Source organism: Cucurbita moschata, unplaced genomic scaffold, assembly GCF_002738365.1.
Source record: "Cucurbita moschata cultivar Rifu unplaced genomic scaffold, Cmos_1.0 Cmo_Scf00018, whole genome shotgun sequence".
Classification (NCBI taxonomy): Eukaryota; Viridiplantae; Streptophyta; class Magnoliopsida; order Cucurbitales; family Cucurbitaceae; genus Cucurbita; species Cucurbita moschata.
The window spans coordinates 4,277,821-4,300,305 of NW_019268534.1; the positions used below are offsets into that span (position 1 = coordinate 4,277,821).

General features: G+C 36.2%; 4 protein-coding genes and 1 pseudogene across 7 annotated transcripts; 1 reads left to right on the top strand and 4 right to left on the bottom strand.

Moving 5' to 3' along the window:
• Positions 1 to 1,241: 1,241 nt before the first annotated feature.
• LOC111456493 lies at positions 1,242 to 9,820 on the bottom strand. Of its 4 annotated transcripts, none has more exons than XM_023098373.1 (14): positions 9,345 to 9,820; positions 8,953 to 9,270; positions 8,361 to 8,540; positions 7,479 to 7,614; positions 7,007 to 7,320; positions 6,421 to 6,547; positions 4,978 to 5,100; positions 4,759 to 4,803; positions 3,720 to 3,799; positions 2,852 to 2,948; positions 2,660 to 2,749; positions 2,063 to 2,116; positions 1,892 to 1,957; positions 1,242 to 1,598 (listed from the first exon to the last, which is right to left on the bottom strand). In XM_023098373.1, the coding sequence occupies exons 1-14, from the start codon at positions 9,722 to 9,724 to the stop codon at positions 1,437 to 1,439; spliced, it is 2,172 nt and encodes a 723-aa protein (XP_022954141.1). In that variant the 5' UTR covers positions 9,725 to 9,820; the 3' UTR covers positions 1,242 to 1,436. The 4 variants fall into 4 exon arrangements, with proteins under 4 accessions (XP_022954141.1, XP_022954140.1, XP_022954142.1 ...); XM_023098372.1 differs by having other exon boundaries at positions 7,007 to 7,341; XM_023098374.1 differs by having other exon boundaries at positions 7,007 to 7,341; positions 9,496 to 9,610.
• An 846-nt stretch (positions 9,821 to 10,666) lies between these two features.
• LOC111456149 lies at positions 10,667 to 11,502 on the top strand. Its single transcript, XM_023097931.1, has one exon. The coding sequence runs from the start codon at positions 10,719 to 10,721 to the stop codon at positions 11,448 to 11,450; it is 732 nt and encodes a 243-aa protein (XP_022953699.1). The 5' UTR covers positions 10,667 to 10,718; the 3' UTR covers positions 11,451 to 11,502.
• Positions 11,503 to 11,828: 326 nt separating this feature from the next.
• LOC111456148 (F-box/kelch-repeat protein At1g51550) lies at positions 11,829 to 14,506 on the bottom strand. Its single transcript, XM_023097930.1, has 2 exons — positions 13,869 to 14,506; positions 11,829 to 13,331 (listed from the first exon to the last, which is right to left on the bottom strand). The coding sequence occupies exons 1-2, from the start codon at positions 14,281 to 14,283 to the stop codon at positions 12,367 to 12,369; spliced, it is 1,380 nt and encodes a 459-aa protein (XP_022953698.1). The 5' UTR covers positions 14,284 to 14,506; the 3' UTR covers positions 11,829 to 12,366.
• Positions 14,507 to 15,729: 1,223 nt separating this feature from the next.
• LOC111456501 lies at positions 15,730 to 20,547 on the bottom strand. Its single transcript, XM_023098385.1, has 9 exons — positions 20,212 to 20,547; positions 19,364 to 19,561; positions 19,125 to 19,227; positions 18,666 to 18,745; positions 18,516 to 18,593; positions 18,240 to 18,331; positions 16,523 to 16,634; positions 16,192 to 16,317; positions 15,730 to 16,105 (listed from the first exon to the last, which is right to left on the bottom strand). The coding sequence occupies exons 1-9, from the start codon at positions 20,425 to 20,427 to the stop codon at positions 15,989 to 15,991; spliced, it is 1,122 nt and encodes a 373-aa protein (XP_022954153.1). The 5' UTR covers positions 20,428 to 20,547; the 3' UTR covers positions 15,730 to 15,988.
• Positions 20,548 to 21,067: 520 nt separating this feature from the next.
• Positions 21,068 to 21,162, bottom strand: LOC111456654 (annotated as a pseudogene).
• Between the last annotated feature and the right edge of the window lie 1,323 nt (positions 21,163 to 22,485).

Consider the following 22,485-nt stretch of genomic DNA (forward strand, 5'->3'; position numbering starts at 1 on the left):
TCGGTGGTGGAGGGTGTACGCTAAGATCCTGTGGTATACTTTCTACCTTCTTACGTGTCATTGCCAGTGTCGAGACAGATCCCAACACGTGATATTTTATTTTTGCACGCTCCGCGACGTGTCTCCCCCTTCTCCACCAGGACTGGATATACATGTCGCTCGGGTTTCTAGACCCGACCCGACCCGTTTCGATTAAATTATTTTTATACTTTAATAATTAATGGTTAAATTGATTTTTTTATTTATACTCCTAACTTTTTCTTTTCTTTTCTTTTCTTTTCTTTTTTTTTTTTAACTTTATTTAGAATTTGTTTATGAAATAAATTTAAATAAATGTGTGAACCATATATGGTTCCCAAATTCACTTTTTGTATGGGTTTATCTTTGTTCACATAAACTGATAAAATCGTTAATTTTAGCATGTTATGTATCGTCGTCAATTTCACAGTTTTAAAACACATTTACTTGTTGCGTATCGTCATTTACTTGTTGCGTATCGTCGTCAATCTCACAGTTTTAAAATACATCTACTAAAGAGAGGTTTCTATCTGACATAGATCTCACAATCCACCCCCTCAAAGGACGCTGCTAGCACACTGCTTAATGTCTAACTCTAATACCACATGTAACAATTCAAGCCCACTGTTTGTAAATTTTGTCCGTTTTGACCCGTTACGTATTGTCGTCAACCTCACGATTTTAAAACTAGTCTACAATGGGAAAGTTTCCACACCCTTATAAGGAATGATTCGTTTTCCTCCAATCGATGTGGGATCTCACACAAATTTTGTTTTTAAACAAATTGGGTGTCAAACTCATAGTTCAGAGTACTGGGTATGTAGATTTCAATGTCTAATATATATATATAATCCATGTTTAGGGTAAGTTTAGTCTACCTTCGAATTTTAACGTTTTTTAAAATATAATTTTAATCAACACTATTTTTTCGTTACATTTTCTCGAGAGCGATTTTAATAACAAATATCTAAAAAAGACGAATGGATAAATTCTTTTATGGTCCACCACTTTTTCTACCATCAACGTAAAAAAGATTCTTAAAAAAATGATTATAAATCAATAAGATAATTTTATAAAAATAATTTTCTTTACTTTTGGTTATCTAAAATGACTTTAGGTCATTTAGAATTAAATTCTGTGATTCTAATAAGATAAGACGCAAAAGATTTTAAAATGAATAAAAGGTGAGATTCATATAGAATAATATTGGGAAAAAAAAGGGATAGAAAAAGGAAAAGAAAAGAATATAATAATAATAATAATAATAATAAAAGCCCCACAGATATGGTATGGCTGGTGTAGTTTCTATACTATACAGGTTTTACCAAAAAGTGGAGAAGGGAAAAGTAGAGTTGGAAGGCAAACCGCATATTCTGATGCAAAGCAAAGTGGTGCGCCCAAAGGCATCATCATGAAGCTCAAGTCAATAAGCCATTCCAGTGCTGTCTAAGCGCCTCATAAGCCTTCTCACACCCTACAGCCTGCACTCTAACTCCGCCATCTACTTCTGCTCCTCTCTGGCTTACTACTAACCCCAATCTCGACAACGTTTCTATTGCCTTATCTATCGCCATTTCAACCTGCATAATTGTACGAGTAGTATTCACATTGTAGTTGTTGAAGATTATTGGGAGAAGGGTCGCACATCGGCTAATTAAGGGGTTGGTCATGGGTTTGTAAGTAAGGAATACATCTCTATTGGTATGAGACCTTTTGGAAAAACCAAAAGCAAAGCTACGAGAGCTTATGCTCAAAGTGGACAATATCATTATTGTAGAGAGTCGTGGTTCCTCATCACGCGTGCGCCTTAGCACTTGTGGTGTGTGTAGTCCCCAAATAAAGTTAGGCAACAAACGAATACTTATCCACTTACCTTTACTTTTAACACCTCGTACAGAAATCTTTCGCATTTGTCCCCGACGCTTTTGCCACATCGTACCTGCAATCGTAATGCATTCATTCTTCCGTCAACCAGATCAGACCAGCTCGACTGTGTAAACATATGTAAATGTCTAAAGATTACACACGAGGAAAGGCTGATCACCTCTCCCTTTTCTTCTTTGAGTAGTATTGCATAGGCCAAGATAGCTTCTTTGTACTGCACCACCAAATGAATGTTACCAGGAAGTATATTCACATCATTTCACCCTTTTAAAAGCATTTCTCACCGATACTATAACAGCCCAAGCCAACCGCTAGCAGTTATTCCTTTCGAGCTTCCCCTCAAGAGTTTTAAAATGTGTCTACTAGGGAGTGTCTTTGAGTTTTTCCTTGCGGGCTTCCCCTCAAGGTTTTTAAAATGTGTCTACTAAGGAGAGATTTTCACACTCCTATAAAGAATGCTTCATTCTCCTCTCCAATCGATGTGAGATCTCACAAATACGGACGACATTTTTTAGCCTTAACTCACGCATGGTTAATAATGGGAAACTAGGTTATGAGTGGAGAAAGAAACCTCACTTTTGAAGTTGATCCTTTCTAATCTGTTCTGTCAAATATTACAACCATAACTAACACACTTTGCTTCAGATAACGGTAGCCAATGACTTTACTTCTTCCATTTTAGTATATTCAAAATGTTTTCATGATGCAGGCACCTATGAAAATCGAAAGAACAAGAACAATTGTAAATAAAACTCACTAGCTGTTGTTCCGAGGCATCCAGCAGAAAATGAACTGACCCAAAACCACTGGCTATAGTTTTCTCATACAGTGTCCTGTTAACCAATAACTGTTCAAATCTTTTAGTTAGAAAAGCATCGATCAACCATCAAATGCTTATAGAAAACTGGGTGGTTAGAATGAAACGTGAACATCAATAAGACTGACTCACTTGATACCTATCCCAGGTTTGTTTGTAACCCAAAACAACTCGGGTGATGTAAATAACAAGAGCACTGAATGCAACCACATCAAGAACAATTGCTGACCTGTGGCAGACGTGAGAGAAAAAAGTCAAATATTGAATAATCAGAAGAAATTATAATTAGTCTTTAGGTTTCAAATAAGTGACTTGCACAAGTACAAAACAAAAAATGCAATCCTCTCTATAGAAGCTACAACATCGATCTAATATTTGATTAGAAAATCATATATGCATACCTCCAGAAGTCATTTTAACCAATTTATTCAATAATGTTCAGTTTATTAAACAGTAGAAGAACAGAACCCGTCTAAAACAATACTTCCACATTCGTAAGCCTACCTTCTAGGTTTCGTAAGGAAACAAAATTGAAGACTTCAGTAGAATCAAATACAACAATCGACGTTTCACTAAATTTAGATGATATTCGTGTAGTATACATTAACATTTATCGTGTATATAGGCATAAACTGCATGTTTCACATAGAATACTAAATGCTATTTTTAGAATATAAAATACATGAAAAATTAGAAGAATGCCGAAAGACTGTCTGGAAAAAGACCAAGCATTGATGATATAACTCCACCACAGTTTATTACGTGACAGATATAAACTACCTACTTCTCTCTATGTGTTATTTTAAAAAAGATTGTAACATATGATTGGAAATCATGTGGGTCCGAACTGTTCATGTTCAAATTTGGCTTCTCATGTAATAATCTTCTAAAAATTGTTATACAGGAGTGTTAGAGTATGTGGCCTGAGGAAAAGATATGCGAAGACTCTAGGAAGCAAATTACTGACTGTAATCATGTAGCAAGTTAAGAAGAAACCTACGGTGAGGACAAGACGTTTTCGAACTTGTAATTAATGAAGAAAGCCAAAAGTCCCAATATTGTCGCAGCATCCAAGCGTAGCTGCAATTTGGAGGCATTAGATCAAGAGATTATGCCAAAAACGATAATAATGAACCATCAACATTTTATAGAATCCAACTAATAATAACTACACAGATATTTTTTTAAAAAAAAAAAAGGTAACTGAGCATAAAAATTAATTCACAATTAAGACAATTATTTCGTTTGGGTTGATATTGCTCAATAAAACAAAAGTTGAGTTGGTAGCTGTTGATGTTAGTTACATCGGAATATGATCAATGATCATTAATACAAAACTATGGTGAAAATTGGAAAAGTCAAGAAACCATTCCTCCTCTAATTAAGCTACTTATTCTGGCTTTCGTAAAGTCCCTTGGGAAATAAAGCCTTTGACCATGATCGTTCTTAGATATGCACTCATAACAAGTTACTTGTTTACTTGGGTCTATTAACCTCATTACAGAGCATGGAACTATACAATTTTATCCAGATTAGAAAGCAAGATCAGAGTGAAATAGAAGTTTTGTTAATCCATGCATGCTAATAGCCAATAAATCAACTTACTAAATTAGCAGCAATGACAGATAACTAGCCAACTATATGCTCATTCTCTGATCTGCCAGCTCTTATTCATTGTCATAATTGCTACTTACCACTCAATCACCTGGTATCTTAGCTAAGACATTTTTTTTCCAACCCTAATCTCAATTATAAATAATTGCTACCCACTACCCATCTCGACATATAATCTCTCTCTTCCATTCATGAGATGCCACAAAAAGCGTTACTAGCCACCAGCAAAACCATCTCATGCTCATTGTAAAATCATATCGTGGAATAAAAAAAATGATGAGAGAAAAAATTCAAGCTGATAAAATGACACGATTACAAAAGAACCATGCATAGACATCCTACACACTCTCCAGTTCTACTGCACGTGGGTATTAATACAAGAAATTCTAGAAAATGCATTTGGGAAAATTAAATCTACGTCATACCGCGTCTATAATTCGAAAAGATAGTTTCTTGTCAGGAAAGATCACCTGCATGTCATTTTAACCAAGATTGAAATTCATGAGTAAAAATAAGAAGAGACTAACATCTCAAATAAGAAATGCAAGTAGAAAGGTTAGGTGCTATATAAAGCAAGGGAAAGTACATTGTATGAAAAGAAAACTGAAAACATTAACAGACATTGAAGTGTCAGAAGTATATACTGGTAAGTCCGGAATAGGAATCTTCTCATAGATCTTTAACTGCAACGATGGAACCTCAGTCTTATCTCCACTATTCCTTCCACCTTTGGTGTAAAGTAAAATCAATTCTTGGAAGGCTGGCTCCTAATTCACAAGCAAACAGCAAGTTACAAAGTTTTTTCAGATTATAATAACAATTGAAAGTTCTCAATAAAAGCATGATTTCTTATAGAACAAAATAATTTTAAAAAAAAATAACGGCAGAAATTGGTAAATAAATTTTAACATATGACCAATGACTATCAATAAATTACAAATCATGCATTGCGTTTATACACCAGAAAATTAAAACTTCAGGAAGAAAAAATATTATTCACTTGAAGAGAACACGATCAAGATCAAAATAATCGCACAACTTTCACCAGAAAAGAAAGAGCATTGAGGCATGAACAAAATAAGCATAAAGTTGGGAAGATGTTAGATTGATTCCAGATCCTCGCAACTTCATTCTCAGACATTTCCGCGACATCAGATTTTTTTAAAAAAAAGAAGGTGGTAGTGACTGCTGGAGTAAAGACGCATGTGATTGGGATTTAGGGCTTAGAAGGATTCCTTTCTTTAGAGATATTGAACGTTTCCAGCTTAGAAACAATATTGGTGCAGCGAGCATTAGTTTGTCAGATTGTAAAGTTCTTGACAACTCACAAAATCCCTGGTAAAATCGCTTATTTCAACCTTCCCTTTATTCTGACAAAGTTAAAGACTCTCTTAATCAGTTAGATTCAGGAAGGAAAAGTACCCAAAAAGGTTTTCTAAAAAATTGTAATCTCTTGGATATAGAACCCTCAACACTTTTGGGAAGTGACGGATGAAAAATTCTGACTGGTACATCTCCCCAAATACCTACTGTTTCTGTCTAGATGAAGCAGAGTATTAAGACAGCTTGTTTCACATTGCCCTTTTGCTTGCTGGAGGACGTTTATTTCTGATGGAAACTTCTATTCTCACCTTTGGCCTCCCCGATAACATAGATCTTTGGCTCCATAAAGCCCTCATGCGTAGGTGGTTGAAAGATAAAGCAAGAGTATTGTGGAACTATGCAGTTAGAGCTTTTATGTGGTCTTTTTGGCATGAAAGAGACGAAGAAACGCCTTTTGAATCCTTTCTCAAGCTGAAGCTCCCTTCACAAAAATTTCTTTCGTAATCACAGTATTTATTACTGTTATTATTATTATTATTAATTTGAAATGGAAAGACTCATGCAATAGTTGTTCCTGGAGGGGAATCGTTTTCCTCGACCTGTAGGTTTTGCATCTTTTTCTATTTTTATTAACATTCCCCGTTTCTAAGTATTGTAAATAAATACACGTCAAAGTTTGGGTGAATCCATTTTATTCTAACAGCTCATCTCAGCTAATAGGAAGGGAGCCAGTTAGAAATTTAATAGGAGCAAATAAACAATACCTGGAGCACTGATTGAGAGAGGAGGATTGAAATGGATGTTTTCAATCGTTTCCAAATATTATTCCCACAATTTTTCATCGCAGGCCTCCATATATCACTGAGTGATATTCGTGATATGAAGATAGGCCTGGATAAAAAACAATTGTATTGCAAAGTTATTCAAGAGGAAAACTGCTAATGTAACTACTAGAGCCAAAAAAGACTTCCAGAGAGGAAGAGACTAAAGGTTCCTAATACACAGCTAATTAGCATAATATTTTCAATATTTGAATATTTCAAATACATAAATATCGACCATCCCAAATAAAACCCAAGTGGCTCAGTTTAGCTACAAACTCTAGGAGCTAAATGATGAGTTGCAGTGAAATAGTTCTACAAGTTCTACTTTTTTTAAGGCTTCATGCTCTCTTTCGATCCATCAAACAGGACATGAGCACATTGTCGATAAGCACTTTTAGCAACATTGCCAAAAAAATTTATCAAATCAGCTAGCAAGGTATCAGTCATACTACCATAGCTAGTTAACTGAACTTCCTTTCTTATATAACAGAATTAGAGCAATAACTAGGAATTAGAATGGTCAAACCTTAAATAAGGTTCAGAAGCTTTACTGTCATCATTAGGCGTGAATGGTTGTTCTGGCATAGGAGGAAGAAGTCCTATCCATGTAAGGAGCCTCCTTAAGAGTCTTCCACGAGGCCCCATGGAAGAAAGAATTCCTTCGTAACGTGATACTGCACTCTGGGCTGCAAGCCAAATTGGAAGGTCTTTATCTGAAATCCGATTGTCACTCAGTAGACCATCAGAATCTTCTTCATCATAACGAAATAATTGCTGAGATGTAGGAAGTTCGCTCACCCAAAGCCTCAACCTCTTAACCCATTCTTGTATTTCTGGCATCTGTGGAGCACCATAAACAACCTGTTAATAATCAAAAAGGAAACTTGACAATAATGACAATGAATGATTCTCGAAGTCCAACATAGTTACAGAAGTATTGACACATTAGATGTTCAAGAAAAGGGGATCAAAATGCAACCAATATCCAAATAGTCAACCTCAGCAATCCAAGTACCAAGTCTCCCCAGTGGCTTTGCGATTATGGAAAAGAGTCCACGTAGAAGTCTAGACTGTATATAATCTAGTTTATCAACAATTAATAGGCCTGTCTGCCTCTCAGTTGCATATCCTCGCCTGTCCAAAAAATAATCGCAATTGCTTCAACGATGTTGGAACAGGAAAATATATGCTGAAATAAAATATAATAGACTAGGACATTGCTTCAACAAACTAGATGAGAAACAATGACGTATCTAACCGTCATATTTTCGTATCAAATAGCCATGAAAGCATCAATCTAATACCCAACCAACTGCCAAGTATTGTTTTAGAGTCTACATGCATCATTCTTATTGAAAAACGCATTGAGAAAATTCTAAAAGAAAGAAAACGAGTAAAATGAGGTAGAAATACCAGATATAGGCATGTGTACTATATAAAACTAAGGATCCATACAAAACAACGTTATTGTATCACATCATTTTTAGATATCAGGAACAAACCATGTCAAGCAAATATAATAATGAACTCACTAAACAAGGCATCTTGCTAAGAACGAGAACTAGAACGTACAACATGCCTAAGATAAGCAACAAGCATCATCTCACAAACGCGTTGAGAAAAACGCGTTTGTGATATCAGGAACACCAGATATAGGCATGTGTACTATATAAAACTAAGGATCCATACAAAACAACGTTATTGTATCACATCATTTTTAGATATCAGGAACAAACCATGTCAAGCAAATATAATAATGAACTCACTAAACAAGGCATCTTGCTAAGAACGAGAACTAGAACGTACAACATGCCTAAGATAAGCAACAAGCATCATCTCACAAACTTTACAACAAGAATAAAAATAGTCTGTTTCAGAACCTGAAAATAATTGCATTAGACTCGGACGCCCTCTTCCAGTCAACGTATATTGGCAAAGTAAGCAGATAGTCTGTATTTAATGCTGATGTCAAGCCCAGGTCCATGGCGGACAGTTCCTCAAATTCAGCATTTTTAAGAAGTTGGATAAAAGAACGCTGGAAACGAGTGGCAACTGCTACTCTAACAAAAAATACACAAGAAGAAAATATTTCATTCAGATTCAGGTTGAAACTGTGTAGCTTTTCATATGATGTCAGAGTCACAAACATGAAAACATGAACTGAAGAAAGATGGTTTATTCTACAGGGATTGGATTGCATAGGACGATTCATGCAAGTTGTAATAAATTAGCACGTCTGAGCGTTAGAACATCAATGACCATAAAGGGAATCTACAAGGAACTCATTTCTAGTTGCAGATAACTGCAGTATGCAAAGATTTCATGCAGAAGTTTTATGAATTGAATAAAGAACTAAAGCGATCAACTCGATTGAAGTTCATAGGTTCTTTTAATCATACAAACATGCATGTTCATATGTTTATTTACTAATTGGAAAAACGATGTTAAGAAATTCAAGAATTCAAGACCTACGAAGATTCCCCATTGATGTAACTATATACGCCACCCTTTAGAGAACTCAAGAGATTGCGGAAGTCCAAATTATAACTGAAAGGCATCGGATTGCCAACTCCAATCTTCTGCACCAGCTCCTCCATGCTTCCAATTCCAGTAATCGCATCTTTGAACGTGATAGACTCCTCTTTCTCATTCGAAACAGTCTGGCCATCAGTATTAGTAGAAGATTCTCCTGAATTAGCCTCGTTTTCCAGCGACTGCGTAAGGGAATAATCGTTCCGCATTTCTTCTAAGGTCTTCTTGTGTTCAGCATGAAGAATAGAGTCCAAGCACCTGCAAAAGCGGTCAAGTGAATATGTCTTGTTCGAATATCGACGGAAATAGATAGAGCGAGTGATGGAACTGACGAAGAGAGGAGCAGAAAATGTTGAGCATCGGGATCATCATCATCGTCGTCGTCATGGTTAGAGTTAAAGAAGGTCGAAACAATGGCATCCAACAGCTGAGCTTTAGAAACTGGAATGTGCTTGTGTCTAGGAACAGGAATCCTAGAAATACCTTTGTCTTGGAACTCATCGTCAGCCATGTCGCCGTTGTTGTTCGGCCACTGGTTGAATCTGGAAGCCTCCGCCGCGTTGGATTCCAAAGGTTGGGTGGAGATATCGGGAAAACCAGTGAGGGAAGATGAACATGGAAGAGGACGAGAGTGACGATGAGCGTGAGGAATTGGGGAAAAGAGGCGTGATGAACTGCGGAGGCCGGTGGGGAGCTGCAAAGACGCCAGCATGGTGCCGACCTGAGCTCCGGCTCTATCTATCGATCGTATAGGATAAGGCGCGCGCAGGTTCCAATCCTTCCCGGTTCCCAGTCCAATAAATCAATTAATTATTTTCTTTGGGAACAACAAAAACACCACAAGTTTCAATAATTTATCAATTTATAATTTTAAATTTTTAAAATTAAAAACTAAATAATTATTAAAGCCGACCTTAATTATTCAATTATTTTCTTTGGGAACAAAAAAAAACACCACAAATTTTAATAATTTATCAATTTATAATTTTAAATTTTTAAAATTAAAAACTAAATAATTATTAAACCCGACTTAATTATTCATTTGTTAAATTATAAATTTAGTATTTAAATTTTTTAGTTTGTATCATTTCATTTATAAATTTTAAAAATAAAAACTTATATCAAATAAATCTCTAGAATTTTAATATTACGATTAATAAATTTTAATAAATTTGGTACATATTGAATATTTATTGAAATTTTACTATATAGTTTAGTATTATGTTGGATAAAATTTAATTTTATATTTGATGAATAAGTTATTTTTAAAAAGTTTTTATAAATTTATTTGATAAAAAAATATATAGTTCTATTGCAGTTTATTGCAGTTTATCTATACCTCATTTATCATCTTCATCTTTAAAGATAGGTAAATACTTGAAAAAATTAAGGGTTTTTTTTTTTTTTACTCTTTTAAAAAATTAAAAATGTATTTTTTAAAATAAAATATTAATAGTTTAACCAAAAATTAAAAATGTATTTTTTAAAATAAAATATTAATAGTTTAACCAAAAATTAAAAACTAAAATGATATTTTTAAATTTATATTTTTGAAGTTCTGAAGGTATTATTAAAATTTAGGATATTTTTATTAATTTAGTAAAAAAAAAGAATATTAATAAATGAAAAAATTGTTAGTTGGGCTACTTTTGTTCTATTATCGGTGTGAGTGTGGGGATGTGGCGGAGATTGAGAAATAGATATCCATGAGTTTGTGTTTGCAGGCGAAGGCGTTGCCGGTGTGTGCGTGGAGAAGCGATGGGATAAGAAACAGGGCAGCTCCCAGCCCTAACCCTATTCCACCCAGAGACCGCGTGATAGGGTTCGGGCGGCACAAGGGCAAGATGCTGGGAGCCCTGCCTTCATCCTACCTCAAATGGATCTCCAAAAATCTCAGAGCTAGGGACACGGAAGAGTGGGCCATTTTGGCAGACCAGGTTCTGGAGGACCCGGTTTACCAAGACCGCATCCAGTGGGAGTTCGCCCACAACCTTCTGAGCGGCGGGGATGGGAGAAGGGGAACTGGCCGCGACGGCGTCGTTTCTGAGCTGTTGGAGATCAGTGATAGGTTTGGCTGGGATTGGGACGGTGGCGCCCACGACGGCGGTTGGAGAGACGTTAACTTCGAGCTCTTGGGGACCTCTAAAGGTGGAAGAATCCCTCGGCGAGGCGATCCGACGGCGCAGAAGGTGTCGCCGGGCGGAGGCGGAGGCAGTGGCGGTGGCGGAAAAAGGAGCGAGAGAAGAGATCGGCTGAGGGTGAAGCGAGAGAAATCGAAGGGAGTGGTGGAGAGAAGTGAAACGGAAGTGGAGAACAATCCTCTACCCACTCCCAAAGCTCAACCGGATAATCCGGTTACCGGGATGAACCGTCGCTTCCCTGGTCGTCAAACTCTGCTAAACCGGTTTACCACAGCCAAAGCACATTTATTGGATTAAATTACCAATTTTAACCTTAGAAAATTAGATATGAATTAAATTTGTAATTTTACATTTTTGTTACGAAAAAAAAATATATATATGTTTTTTACCCTTTACCACCATTGTCGATACCTGAGGTGGAACAAATGTTGAGTTGTTCGTCCATTAAAGCGATATATGAGCTAGATTTTGAACGTCGTGAGACAGCTTGGTCCATATTCGGTGTATGCGTTAGAGCATTGAAAGGACCTTCCCCTACTTCGCTCCTCCACATTTGTCATCTCGAAGTTGGTGTTAAAATCATCCAACACTAAAAATGAATGGCTTGGCCACAACTACAAGGGCTCTACAAACAACAATGGAAGTGTAGTCTCGTCTTATGTAAATCGGTAGATACTCGTAATGAAATCATGATATTTAAATTCATCTAGTAACTAACCATACAACTTCAACCATATGCGATGACGAACTTCTCATAGTTAAATAATATACATGAGGATAGAGATTTGAAGTTCCGATCATATACTAACCAATCGAGTACTCAAGTTTGGCTGGCATCCGTGATTCTAATAAACCGCGTCGGGGTCTCGTTTGGTACTCAATTCCACTTGATCATCTTGGTTGGGGAAGCTTTTATCTTGGCTGTTACACATTAATAGGCTAAACAACTGTTTCTTCATGCGAACTGAGAATTGTAGTTTACACGACAACAAAAAGAAGATTATACACATTCTCCGGTGTACTCCCTTCCCTTCATTTCTTGCTTTATTACAACTGAGAAAACTCGAGTTTCTAGCAAACCAGATGAACACTCGACCACGTCCATGGCCACGACCTCGACCACGAGGCTCATTGCCTCTACGACCATTCCCTGAAATGTTGGCAAAGAGGGCCAACGTAGTGACCAATGATTTAAGCATTATAATCTCCACATCTAAATCACCAATTCCACAAGAAATAGGTCCCCATCAAATCTGAGTCCTGATGATTCAGCAGCCTGAACTACGCCATCCACCATCCCTCCAAGGATGTATAAACAACAACCAGAACGATCCGTGCAGGCACGATGAAATGATCTCGAGTTCGGTGTGCAACCATTCGCCTTTAATCTCTTCCACATCTTTGCTGCTAATCCAATAGAGTTTCCTGTTGTTAGCTGCACTTCGATTGTTTTCAACGCGCTGACATCCAACGCCCAAAAGTCGTCTTTTCGGTGTCTCTCTGTGTCTTCCCCTCCATATATTAGAAGGCGGCCTCCCAGGATGAGATTTGCCGAGTGTCCGACTCGAGGGAGCGATACTCCTTCGGTTACGTTTTGTAAGTCGTACAGGATTTGCACCCATCTACCATGACCCTCAAATATACTCAACAGCCAGATATCATTCAGCACATCATAGCCTACTCCTCTACCTCCAAATAGAACTACTTTCATTCCTCCAATGGAAGTAAGTGTATGTCCCGACCGAGCTGGAGGCGACGGATGAGACACGATCTCGTACCAAGTTCCAAATTTAAGATTCTCAGACAGTTCTAACACCCAAGTATCAAACAATCTAATACCACCTAACCCAATTCCTCCATGGATAACCATCTTCTTGTCATCGATGCAGCACGAAGCATGAGCTCCACGAGGCGGTGGTGCTAACTCCCCCACATCGAGCGGTATCCATGAGAATTCAAAACCATGAATCCCTTTCCTTTCGACTCTTCCAGCCCACGTATCGTTTTGACGAATTCCATTGTCGTTGATTCCTCCAAAGAGTATTAGAAAATCACCAACAACATTACATGTATGCCCAAATCTCCCACTTGGGGTGCCTGAATTCATCTTTCGCCAGTTTAGCATCCTGTGACAATCATTACCAATGTATGCCAGCCAGGTATCATCAAGATGACGCCCTATATCAACAAACAACATCAAAATAGAGCTCAGATGTTCACAAACTTAGGACTAAACAGATCAAACTCTAATTAACATTTAACATCTTCCTCACCAATTGACAATTAGACAATTTCATCGGTTAGATGAACACGACTCTCCACAATGGTATGATATTGTCCACTTCGAGCATAAGCTCTCATGGCTTTGCTTTGGGCTTCCCCGAAAGGCCTCATACCAATGGAGATAGTATTCTTTGATTATAAACCCATGATCATTCCCTAAATTAGTTGAGGCGGGACTTTCATCCAATATCATCTACTCCACCAACTACAGAGGCCAGAGGTTTCTTATTTTGATTTGCAGAAAATAATACAGCATCAAGATTGAACAAGAACCTATCCTCATGGTTTGATACTAAAGATCCATAGGTATAACAAGTATTACGAATCAAAAATGGTTTAGTTAGATCATTAATATTGCATTCGAAGGCAGTCGGCTCAAATCATTCAAGGCAACAAGATTAAGAACAGGATAATGAGATAAAGAACACAAACCACTTTCGCAACCTCCACCAAAGAGTACCAAGCAATCTGAGACGAAGTTAAGGGAGTGAGAAGCTCTAGGGCCCGGAAGTGACGATGATTCAGCGTCTGGATCGGATAATCTATGGCAACGAACAGATTCAAGCCGGGAAAGTTGCTTGAAGACACGCATCCATGGCAGGTGAGAAGAGAGATGATAGGAGTTGAGAGCCTCGACGGAAGCGGATCCCCATTCCCTTCTACAAATAGCTTCCCAGAGAGCATCAGAGGAAGTGAGAGCCCTAAATCTGCTACAAGTAACGGAGAAGGAGAGTATTGAATCTACAGGCAGTAGAAGGAGAATAGCGAATAAGTGGTCGGGAGCAAGGGAAGTGATCGGTGATCCGTCGTGGTAGCCACCGGTAGTAGTGGATCCTTCCGGTTCCATGAGAGACGGTAAAAGACGGCGGTAAGTAGGCGGCTGATTTGCGCCTCCACCTCCTCCTCCGCCTGGAAGAGAAGAACAGGTAAATTCTCGGATTTGGAAAAGACAAGATTTCTAGTGTTGGTTGTCGTGTAAAAAGATAATAAGCAATCGATTGGATGCTCAATCAATCAAACGCAATCCGTCATTTTCAATCTAAAATTTCGTTTCCAACACATGTCGATCTTGTTTATCTAATCAATCGCTGCTTTTGAACTAATCTCTATCCGAATCATCTCCCACGCAGATTAATTCAAACTATATTATCCGTAATAATGTTACTAATTATCAATCAGGCTTAATATCTATCCACATCTCCACATCTCATTCTTAATTAACATTTTGTTGCTTATGTTTGTTTCCATTTTTATACTAAAATGTCACATAAATTTAATACATTTATTATAAGGTACACTAATTTTGGACGGAAGACTGTTAAATCGACAATAATTGACATACATTTTCAATTTTTATATGATTAGTGTCGAATCTTTCTAAAAACGCTTAAGAATCATCCTAAGTAATCAACTCATAATACTAAAAAAAGTAAGGTAGATGTTGAACACAACACTTTGTAGGAAATACTGACACTAAGTAATCAGCTTGTAACACTTGAAGAATTAAGGCATCTTTGAATGAGATATTGAACAAACACTTTGTGGAACACTGAGACACCCTTTATTAAGACCCATTGAAAAGAGAATAATTACATACCTGATTTGATCGATGGACGAATACGCAAGCATACGTTTCATGCTTGTTTGAGTAATAGCAATGGGATTCCCCAATATCATGCCAAGAATAGCTAGGATTTCCATAAGAAGATGTCATTCGTTTGATGAGAAATAAAAAGGAATATCGAAAATTCGAGTGGCTGAAGCTGAAGCAGCTACTTTCGAAGAAACAGAAAGAAAAGCAACGACTGGAGTGGGAGAGTCAAAGTCGAAAAGAGGATTCTTCACTTCTTTCTCTCATTCAAAACCGTGCATGAGACTTTCATCTCGCACGCCTCCTAAGCTAAGTGATAAAAGAAAGAACTCATCTTCTTTCCTTTTTTGTATTACCTTCCTCGCGTATGTAAAACACTCAAACGAAATACGGGCTCCGTGCTTTGTATTTCTTGGATGAAAACCTATTTATAAAATATTAAATCATTCGATTTAACCGCGATATTTTAACCTAAGATTCATTTAAAATTATTGTGCTTGATTCTATTATTCACATTTAGAATAAGAATAAAATAGATATAATTACTAACACGTCATTTCTTACCTACATAATAAATAATAAATAAATAATGTATAATAAGAATTCAAAATAAATAGTTAAGTTCTACCTATACAAAAAGCTTTACAATTATTATCTAATTATTAAAATTTATATACTTGAAAAAGAAAGTAAATACTTAGATAATGATATTAAATTTCACTAATCTAATACAAATTAAATGGCATCAAGAGCCATCGAATAGTTGTTGCAGAACATTTATTGAGTCATTTTCAACACGCTTCTTGCGATGTCACATTAACTTATGCAATAAAAACCAGATATGTAGTAAAGTAAGAACGGAACAAAACATCATCAAGAACTCTACAATGGCTTATTGCTGCTGATCAAGACTATCTATTGCTAAATAAAACATCAACATGCTTTTATTTTGGCACCCAACTTATGTTTGAAAATTGCATACTCCCCCTTTGTTTATTAGCTTCCGAAGAGCAACCTTGGCTTCCTCCAGCGTTTCCACGGCATGCCCTCCTTCAAAGGATATCCTTTGGACATTGAACTGCAAGAGAGCATAAGGTTGCATATATTACTACGCATGCTGCCAGGACATGTTCAAATCTACACACTGTTTTACTCTTTTGGTACCTGAGCTCCTTGGCGGACTCGAATATCGATTCCCTTGCTGTCTATTGATATTAAGGCGGCATCGTCTACCTCGCTTTCGGCTGATAGCAGCTCTTTCAGAGGTTTCGAGAACATCGCGTTTAATTCCTATTTCATGGATGTGGGGTTTATGCAAATAAGAAAAGAAACCATTACAAATACTATGACAACCAGAATACACCCTTTATGGGAGTGCAAGATACCGAGGCTTCAAAGAAATAATGATAATATACTTCTCTCCAAGTACTTTCTTAAAACTGCAACGAAATAAAAAATAAAGACAGAAAGAAAAACCTGCAACTTAGATCCTCACCTTAAGGCTTTGCTCGCCTCCGTCAACTGCAATCTTATCAGGTTGAAGGGCCTCATACTCCTTCACATCCACCCACGCAACAGTCCCGAAGCCTCCGATGAAATAAATGTCACTGCAAAAACACCGTAAAATCAAGCATGAATATTTTCTGATTGTTAAACTTAACTTCCTTGTAGGTAAACACGCCGATCAGAGCTCATGAATTTTTTGTGACCCACGGTAACTATACACTCGTTGTAAATTATGTTGGTAGACAAGTAGATGAAACAAAACAAGGACAAAGAAGAGAACAAGTAGAATTCAACATACGGGAGCTTCAGCTCAAGGGATTTAATTATCAATGAGTCTAGATGAGTTATTGCAGGAACCAAAGTCATTCGAAACATTTTTATTATATAGAACGTATGTATGATGAGAGAGGCAGGAAGGAATAGGTAGATGCCTAAAGTCAGCAGTCCAAACAAAACAACCGGAAGGATATTACAATCAAATCATATAAAGATTGGTGCAACTATAAAGTACCAGTAATTACTCACCGTCCATTGCACATGGTTTATGTAACTTGGTTAAGTTTTAAAAGCATTGATAGGATCTTTAAATTCTTGTGGTTGACTATTTCTTAAGTTTTCTCCATCTACGATGGTTGAATATTTCTTTTATGAATAAAAAAAAATTCCATTTCTACAAGAGCACTCTTAGTTCAGTGATAAAAGTAAAAGAAAATTTGGAAATCGTTTTAAACATGAAACAAAATGCTTAAATTAGTTAACATGGCTAAGTTGCCTGGGAATGAAAATAAAAAATCAATTTCTTTTTAAAAGTTCCACACAAATGATCCAGTAAACTTTCGTAATTAAAGAAATAAAGAAGAGTTTAAGAAATGGATAGAAAATGTTTATAAACAAAGCTACTTACACAGTGTGAGGAAAAAAATGCAATATACGTGAATGAGATATTGACAAATATCAATTTTTTGGATAGGAATTTCTCAAATATCAATGACACACATAGGATTTAGGGCCTTTTTGGAATGACTTTTCTAAGTGTGAATCAACGAAAGTGGAATGGTAATATTTTTTCAATATGGATAAATAGAAGTATAAATGTTGATGAAATAATACTGAAATGAGATTCTTTCAGACCGTGAATATACGGGTCGAATTATGTACACCTCTAAAAAGCACAATTATTGACCGTATAACATTTAATTGTCAAGCACATAGGATTTCCACCGTACCAACTTGAATAAGATTATCTTGACAACTTAGAAAAAATATTGACAAAGTTAATGAATTTGTAAATAACTCATACAAATGTTGCAAATTCTTTAATTGTAACATTTAGTCTTTCAATCTATCTAAAATTTTGTTTATTCAATTTAGGGCAACAAAGGTATGCATTAAAAAGAAAAAAAGATCTTTACCACCATTTATTTTTATATAAGTTATAGATTGTAAGTAAACACAGCCAACTATAAGCTGCATATAAGCAAATTACATAACAAGCCACAACTATGAACAATAAGGGTTAGTTAGGGACCAGTGACGCATTAATTTTGTAAGCTTTGACTACAAAATAAATGTTTCATTTAAAAGCATTTTAAGTATTCTTATCTACTCCTTAAATTTCTCGCACAACTTTTTGTAATTGAAAATTTTAAGAAGTATAATCACTTTACTGCACATCAAACACACTAAATCAAGAACAAGAAATAAACCTGATGTCTTGCATCCTGAAGTAGTAAAAATTTCCCCACTGTTGAGAAGGTCCTTGTTGATGCTTAGCTATGTATTGCTTGTGAGCCCATTCCTGTAAGAACAAGCGAGGATCATTTTGTTGCTAGATGTGCATATTGGAGAAGACTGATAAGCAAGCATGAGTACCAAAAGACCTATGAAATTAGTTTGAAGATTCACTTGTGAAAATAGAGGCAGACAACAGAGTTTCAACTTGTTAACTCTACCAATAATTACATCTTTAAAGTAAAACTGACCTGTTGATCCTCTGGAAGAGGGTATATATCACCAAAAATAGTTACTCTGGCATTTGACAAGCCACTCCATCCAGGTATCTGCAAGGCTTAATTGTCACATGAAGACCTAAAATGCAAGGACTAGAAAATGTTGATTGTTAAACTACATGCCTGCACAACAATGGTGCATCTTGGGTCTGCCAACAAATTCCGGGTATGAATGGCCAGAGGTGAAAAAGAAAAAATTGGATCTGCATGAAAATATATAGATATATATAACTACCAAGATTAAATAAAACAAGAAACAAAACACAATGTTATTACTTTATGGAATTGACTATTGAGATTAGGATTATAGAGGAGAAAGCTATGTCCAAAAGTTATCTCTTTCATCATATTCTATACCACTGAACAAAAGAAACCCATTGAAGATACTTCATTGTGCGACTTTTCAATCTCCTAGCCACAAAAACAAAAAACAAAATAAAACAACAAACACCAATTTATATAATTTACAAATGCCATTTTCAGCCAGTAGACTTCTTGATGACATGGCAGACGGTCTTTTGAACTAGCTTATCAATTAACAGGGAAAGACAATCCGGCCAATATTGAAACTAATTGACTTACGGCCCATGGAGTCAGTTGCAAAATCTACCAAAGAACCAAATGGGTATCCTTGTCTTCGGTGGTGCATCCGAGACATCACAGTGCACAAATGAGCAAATCTGGCCTTAAAAGTACAAAGAAGATCTCATTCAGAAAGTCTTTGCAGTTCAGAAGGCAACAACAATTGAAGTTCATATACATGACATTGAGGATACCTGTTATATTAGACAATAATAAAATGAATGGAGTTTAAGCCTGACCTGTTCCATGAGATTGCGGACAGCTAAGGCCGGTCTGGGTAGACCATGCGCTGAGGTTGCACTCTGCACGCCACCCGAAATTGGTGTTCTGAAAAGACCAGCTCTAGTTCCACTGCCAGATGGAGCAGTAAGAGATGCATCCACCTTTAAACGCTCATTTGCATTCTTTTCATTGCTTTGTGTAAAATTTAGTTCATCCTTGAGAAAACAAGAGTTATCATCATAACTAATTCAAAGCCGTCATTTCTTAATATATGACATCTAATCACTTTCTATGGCATTACAAAGGAAAACTAATCTTTTGATTCAAATTAAATCAACAGTATTAGATCTTCTGTTTCTAACTATCAAATTAAGTTAAATTGTTTTAAAAAGAATCCAATCATACTCTAAAGTATCCAAAGAATTGATTAAAGAACTATAAAAACTATCAGCCAATCTGTAAGGAACGTAGTCTGCTGCTTCTTTTAAGTCTCCAGTTCAATGTTTAAAACTATGTTCATACATCACTCCACCTTCAAATGTCTCAAAGTTCGTAAGAAAGCATTTATAATAACAGAAACCGATACAATCAAATAAACAACCATACAATCAATCAAATAGTTCATAAATCTCTCGACCTTGTTTTCTCTTCTCAAGACACGTTAAAAACCAACGCATCTTCACCAGTTAAAGCTAAAGGTGCTGGACAATCAATAAAACATCAACTCGAAAGAGTTCCATTTATCGTCGCAAATTTCCAGTCACATCAAAACCCTAATTGCATATTTCTACGGACTCCGTTTACAGCAGTATATACAACGTACATAGCAAAACAGTGTATCCATCGAGGATTAAAGAGACGATACCTCGGGAAAAGATACATCTTCTTCGGAAAAGAGTCCAAATCTATTATCAGATGGTTTAGCCTCTTCAGCTTCGCCAGAAAGAGCACGAAGGCCACCAAAAGTAGTAGAATCGTTGATTCTGAGAAAACCAGTTCGCTTGGTCGGGTTCCAGAACAAAGAAGGAGTGTATGCCTCTGGAAACTTGGGAATGGTCACAGAGCTTGCTAGCGCTTCCATGGAGAAATCACAGAGGATACGGGCAGTAGCAGGAAATCGACGTATAAATGTTGATGGCAACGGAGAAGAGATTGCGAAAGTTTTGATTAGAAGTTCAGAGAAATCGTGCTTATTTCGTTCCCAGTTTTTTACAAATAAAAATTTTCAGCAAACAATTTCGTTAAAATAAAATAAAAATACTTTACCAAATATTTTATTTGTGAGAAATAATAATTTAAATATAACTTACAATAATTGTATTGCAATCAAATGTTTTTGTTTTTTTACTTTTAATATAATAATTTAAATACTTTAATTGGTGAGAAATAATAATTTAATTGATTTTTATCGTTTATTTTTAGATTTTTTTTGTGTTTTTCCTTCTGGGTTTCCCCTCAACATTTAAAATGTGTCTGATAGGGAAAGGTTTCCACGCCCTTATTATAAATGGTGGTTTGTTATCCTCCCCAACAAATGTGGGACATCACAATCCACCCTCTTTGGGGCCCAGCGTCCTCGCTCGCACTCTTTCCTTCCTCCTATCGATGTGGGACCACCCCCAAATCCACCCCCTTTGGGACCTAACATCCTTACTGACACACTGCCTCCTGTCTACCTCCCTTCGGTGAACAGCAAGAAAGCTGGCACGTCGTCCGGTGTCTAGCTCTGATATCATTTCTCGATTTATGCGTGTCATCCTTGCACAGGGGCCATGCTAATCTTCCCTATATCGTTCCAATATTATCGAATGGCCCCTCTATATATAATTTCTATCCGTACAACAACAACAACAATTTTTTTTTAGCTTTTTTTTTATAAAATTTAAGGATATTAATGTTGGATGATGGAAGTCCCACATCGACTAATTTAGGGTTTGATCATGGGTTTATAAGTGAGGAATACTAACTCCATTGGTATGAGGCCTTTTGGGGAAGCCCAAAGCAAAGCCATGAGAGCTTATGCTCAAAGTGAACAATATCATACCGTTGTGGAGAGTCGTGTTCGTCTAACAATTAATACTGTCTAAAAATATTATTTTTTTAATTAAATTAATGAAATTTTTAAAATTAATAAATATATTTTTTAAAACTTGTTTTAAATATTCAATCTAATAATCTTAAATAGTTGAATTATGATTATGTTGAGTACGATAAATATATTGATAAATTCTAACATTAATACTAAACTCATTAAATGCTTGAAATATATGTTTATGTTTTTTTTGTTTAGTACAATTAATATGGATTAAAGATTTAAAATTATCACAAATCATGTTCATATTATTGGCTAAATTTAATACCTTAGATCAATGATTGAATTACGTATTGTTCAAACTATATAGGTTATGGTGATAATATCAACGATTAAAATGTGCATAAAATTTATTGAATACGAAAGATTTGAACCTTCAAATTAATAGAACGGGTGGATAGAACTACAGTATATTTGATAGTTTACGTCTAGTTTATATTACAAATATAATTTAAAATATTTAATGATGTGTTAAATTGAGTTAGACGAATAAAGATGTTCATTTAATTCATGAGTCTAAAAATTTTATTATGAATCCGTCTTAAAAAATAGATCGAGAATCAATTAAAAAATAAAACTTTGGATCCAGATCTTAGGCTACAAAATCGAACTTGACTCGGAGTCTCAACCTCGACACACTGACCATCCGAACTACAGGTTTGGACACCACGTCGTTAGCAGCATAGGCCAGTAGACACCGACCCAACCTACACCGCTACCCCTACATGTGGCTCGTTGCTGGCTCGGCTCATATGCCACCTTAGATCGTCTCTGCTCTGACTATGCGTGCACGACTCGACTTAAACGACTCTCTTTAGTATTTTGGACCCCTTCCTACAATTTTGGACGTTGCAGAATCATTTTATGCTTTTTTTTTTTAAGCATTTGGGGTTGCTAAAGCCATTATTTTGCCCATTTCAAACATTTTGAGTCAAATTTTGGTTAGTTAACGGAATTTGGTGAATTAGTTTTGTCCAAGAAATGCTCGGTAAGTAACTCAACTTTTATGGTCAGAAAATACATGGTGAGACTTATCTTCTCATAAAA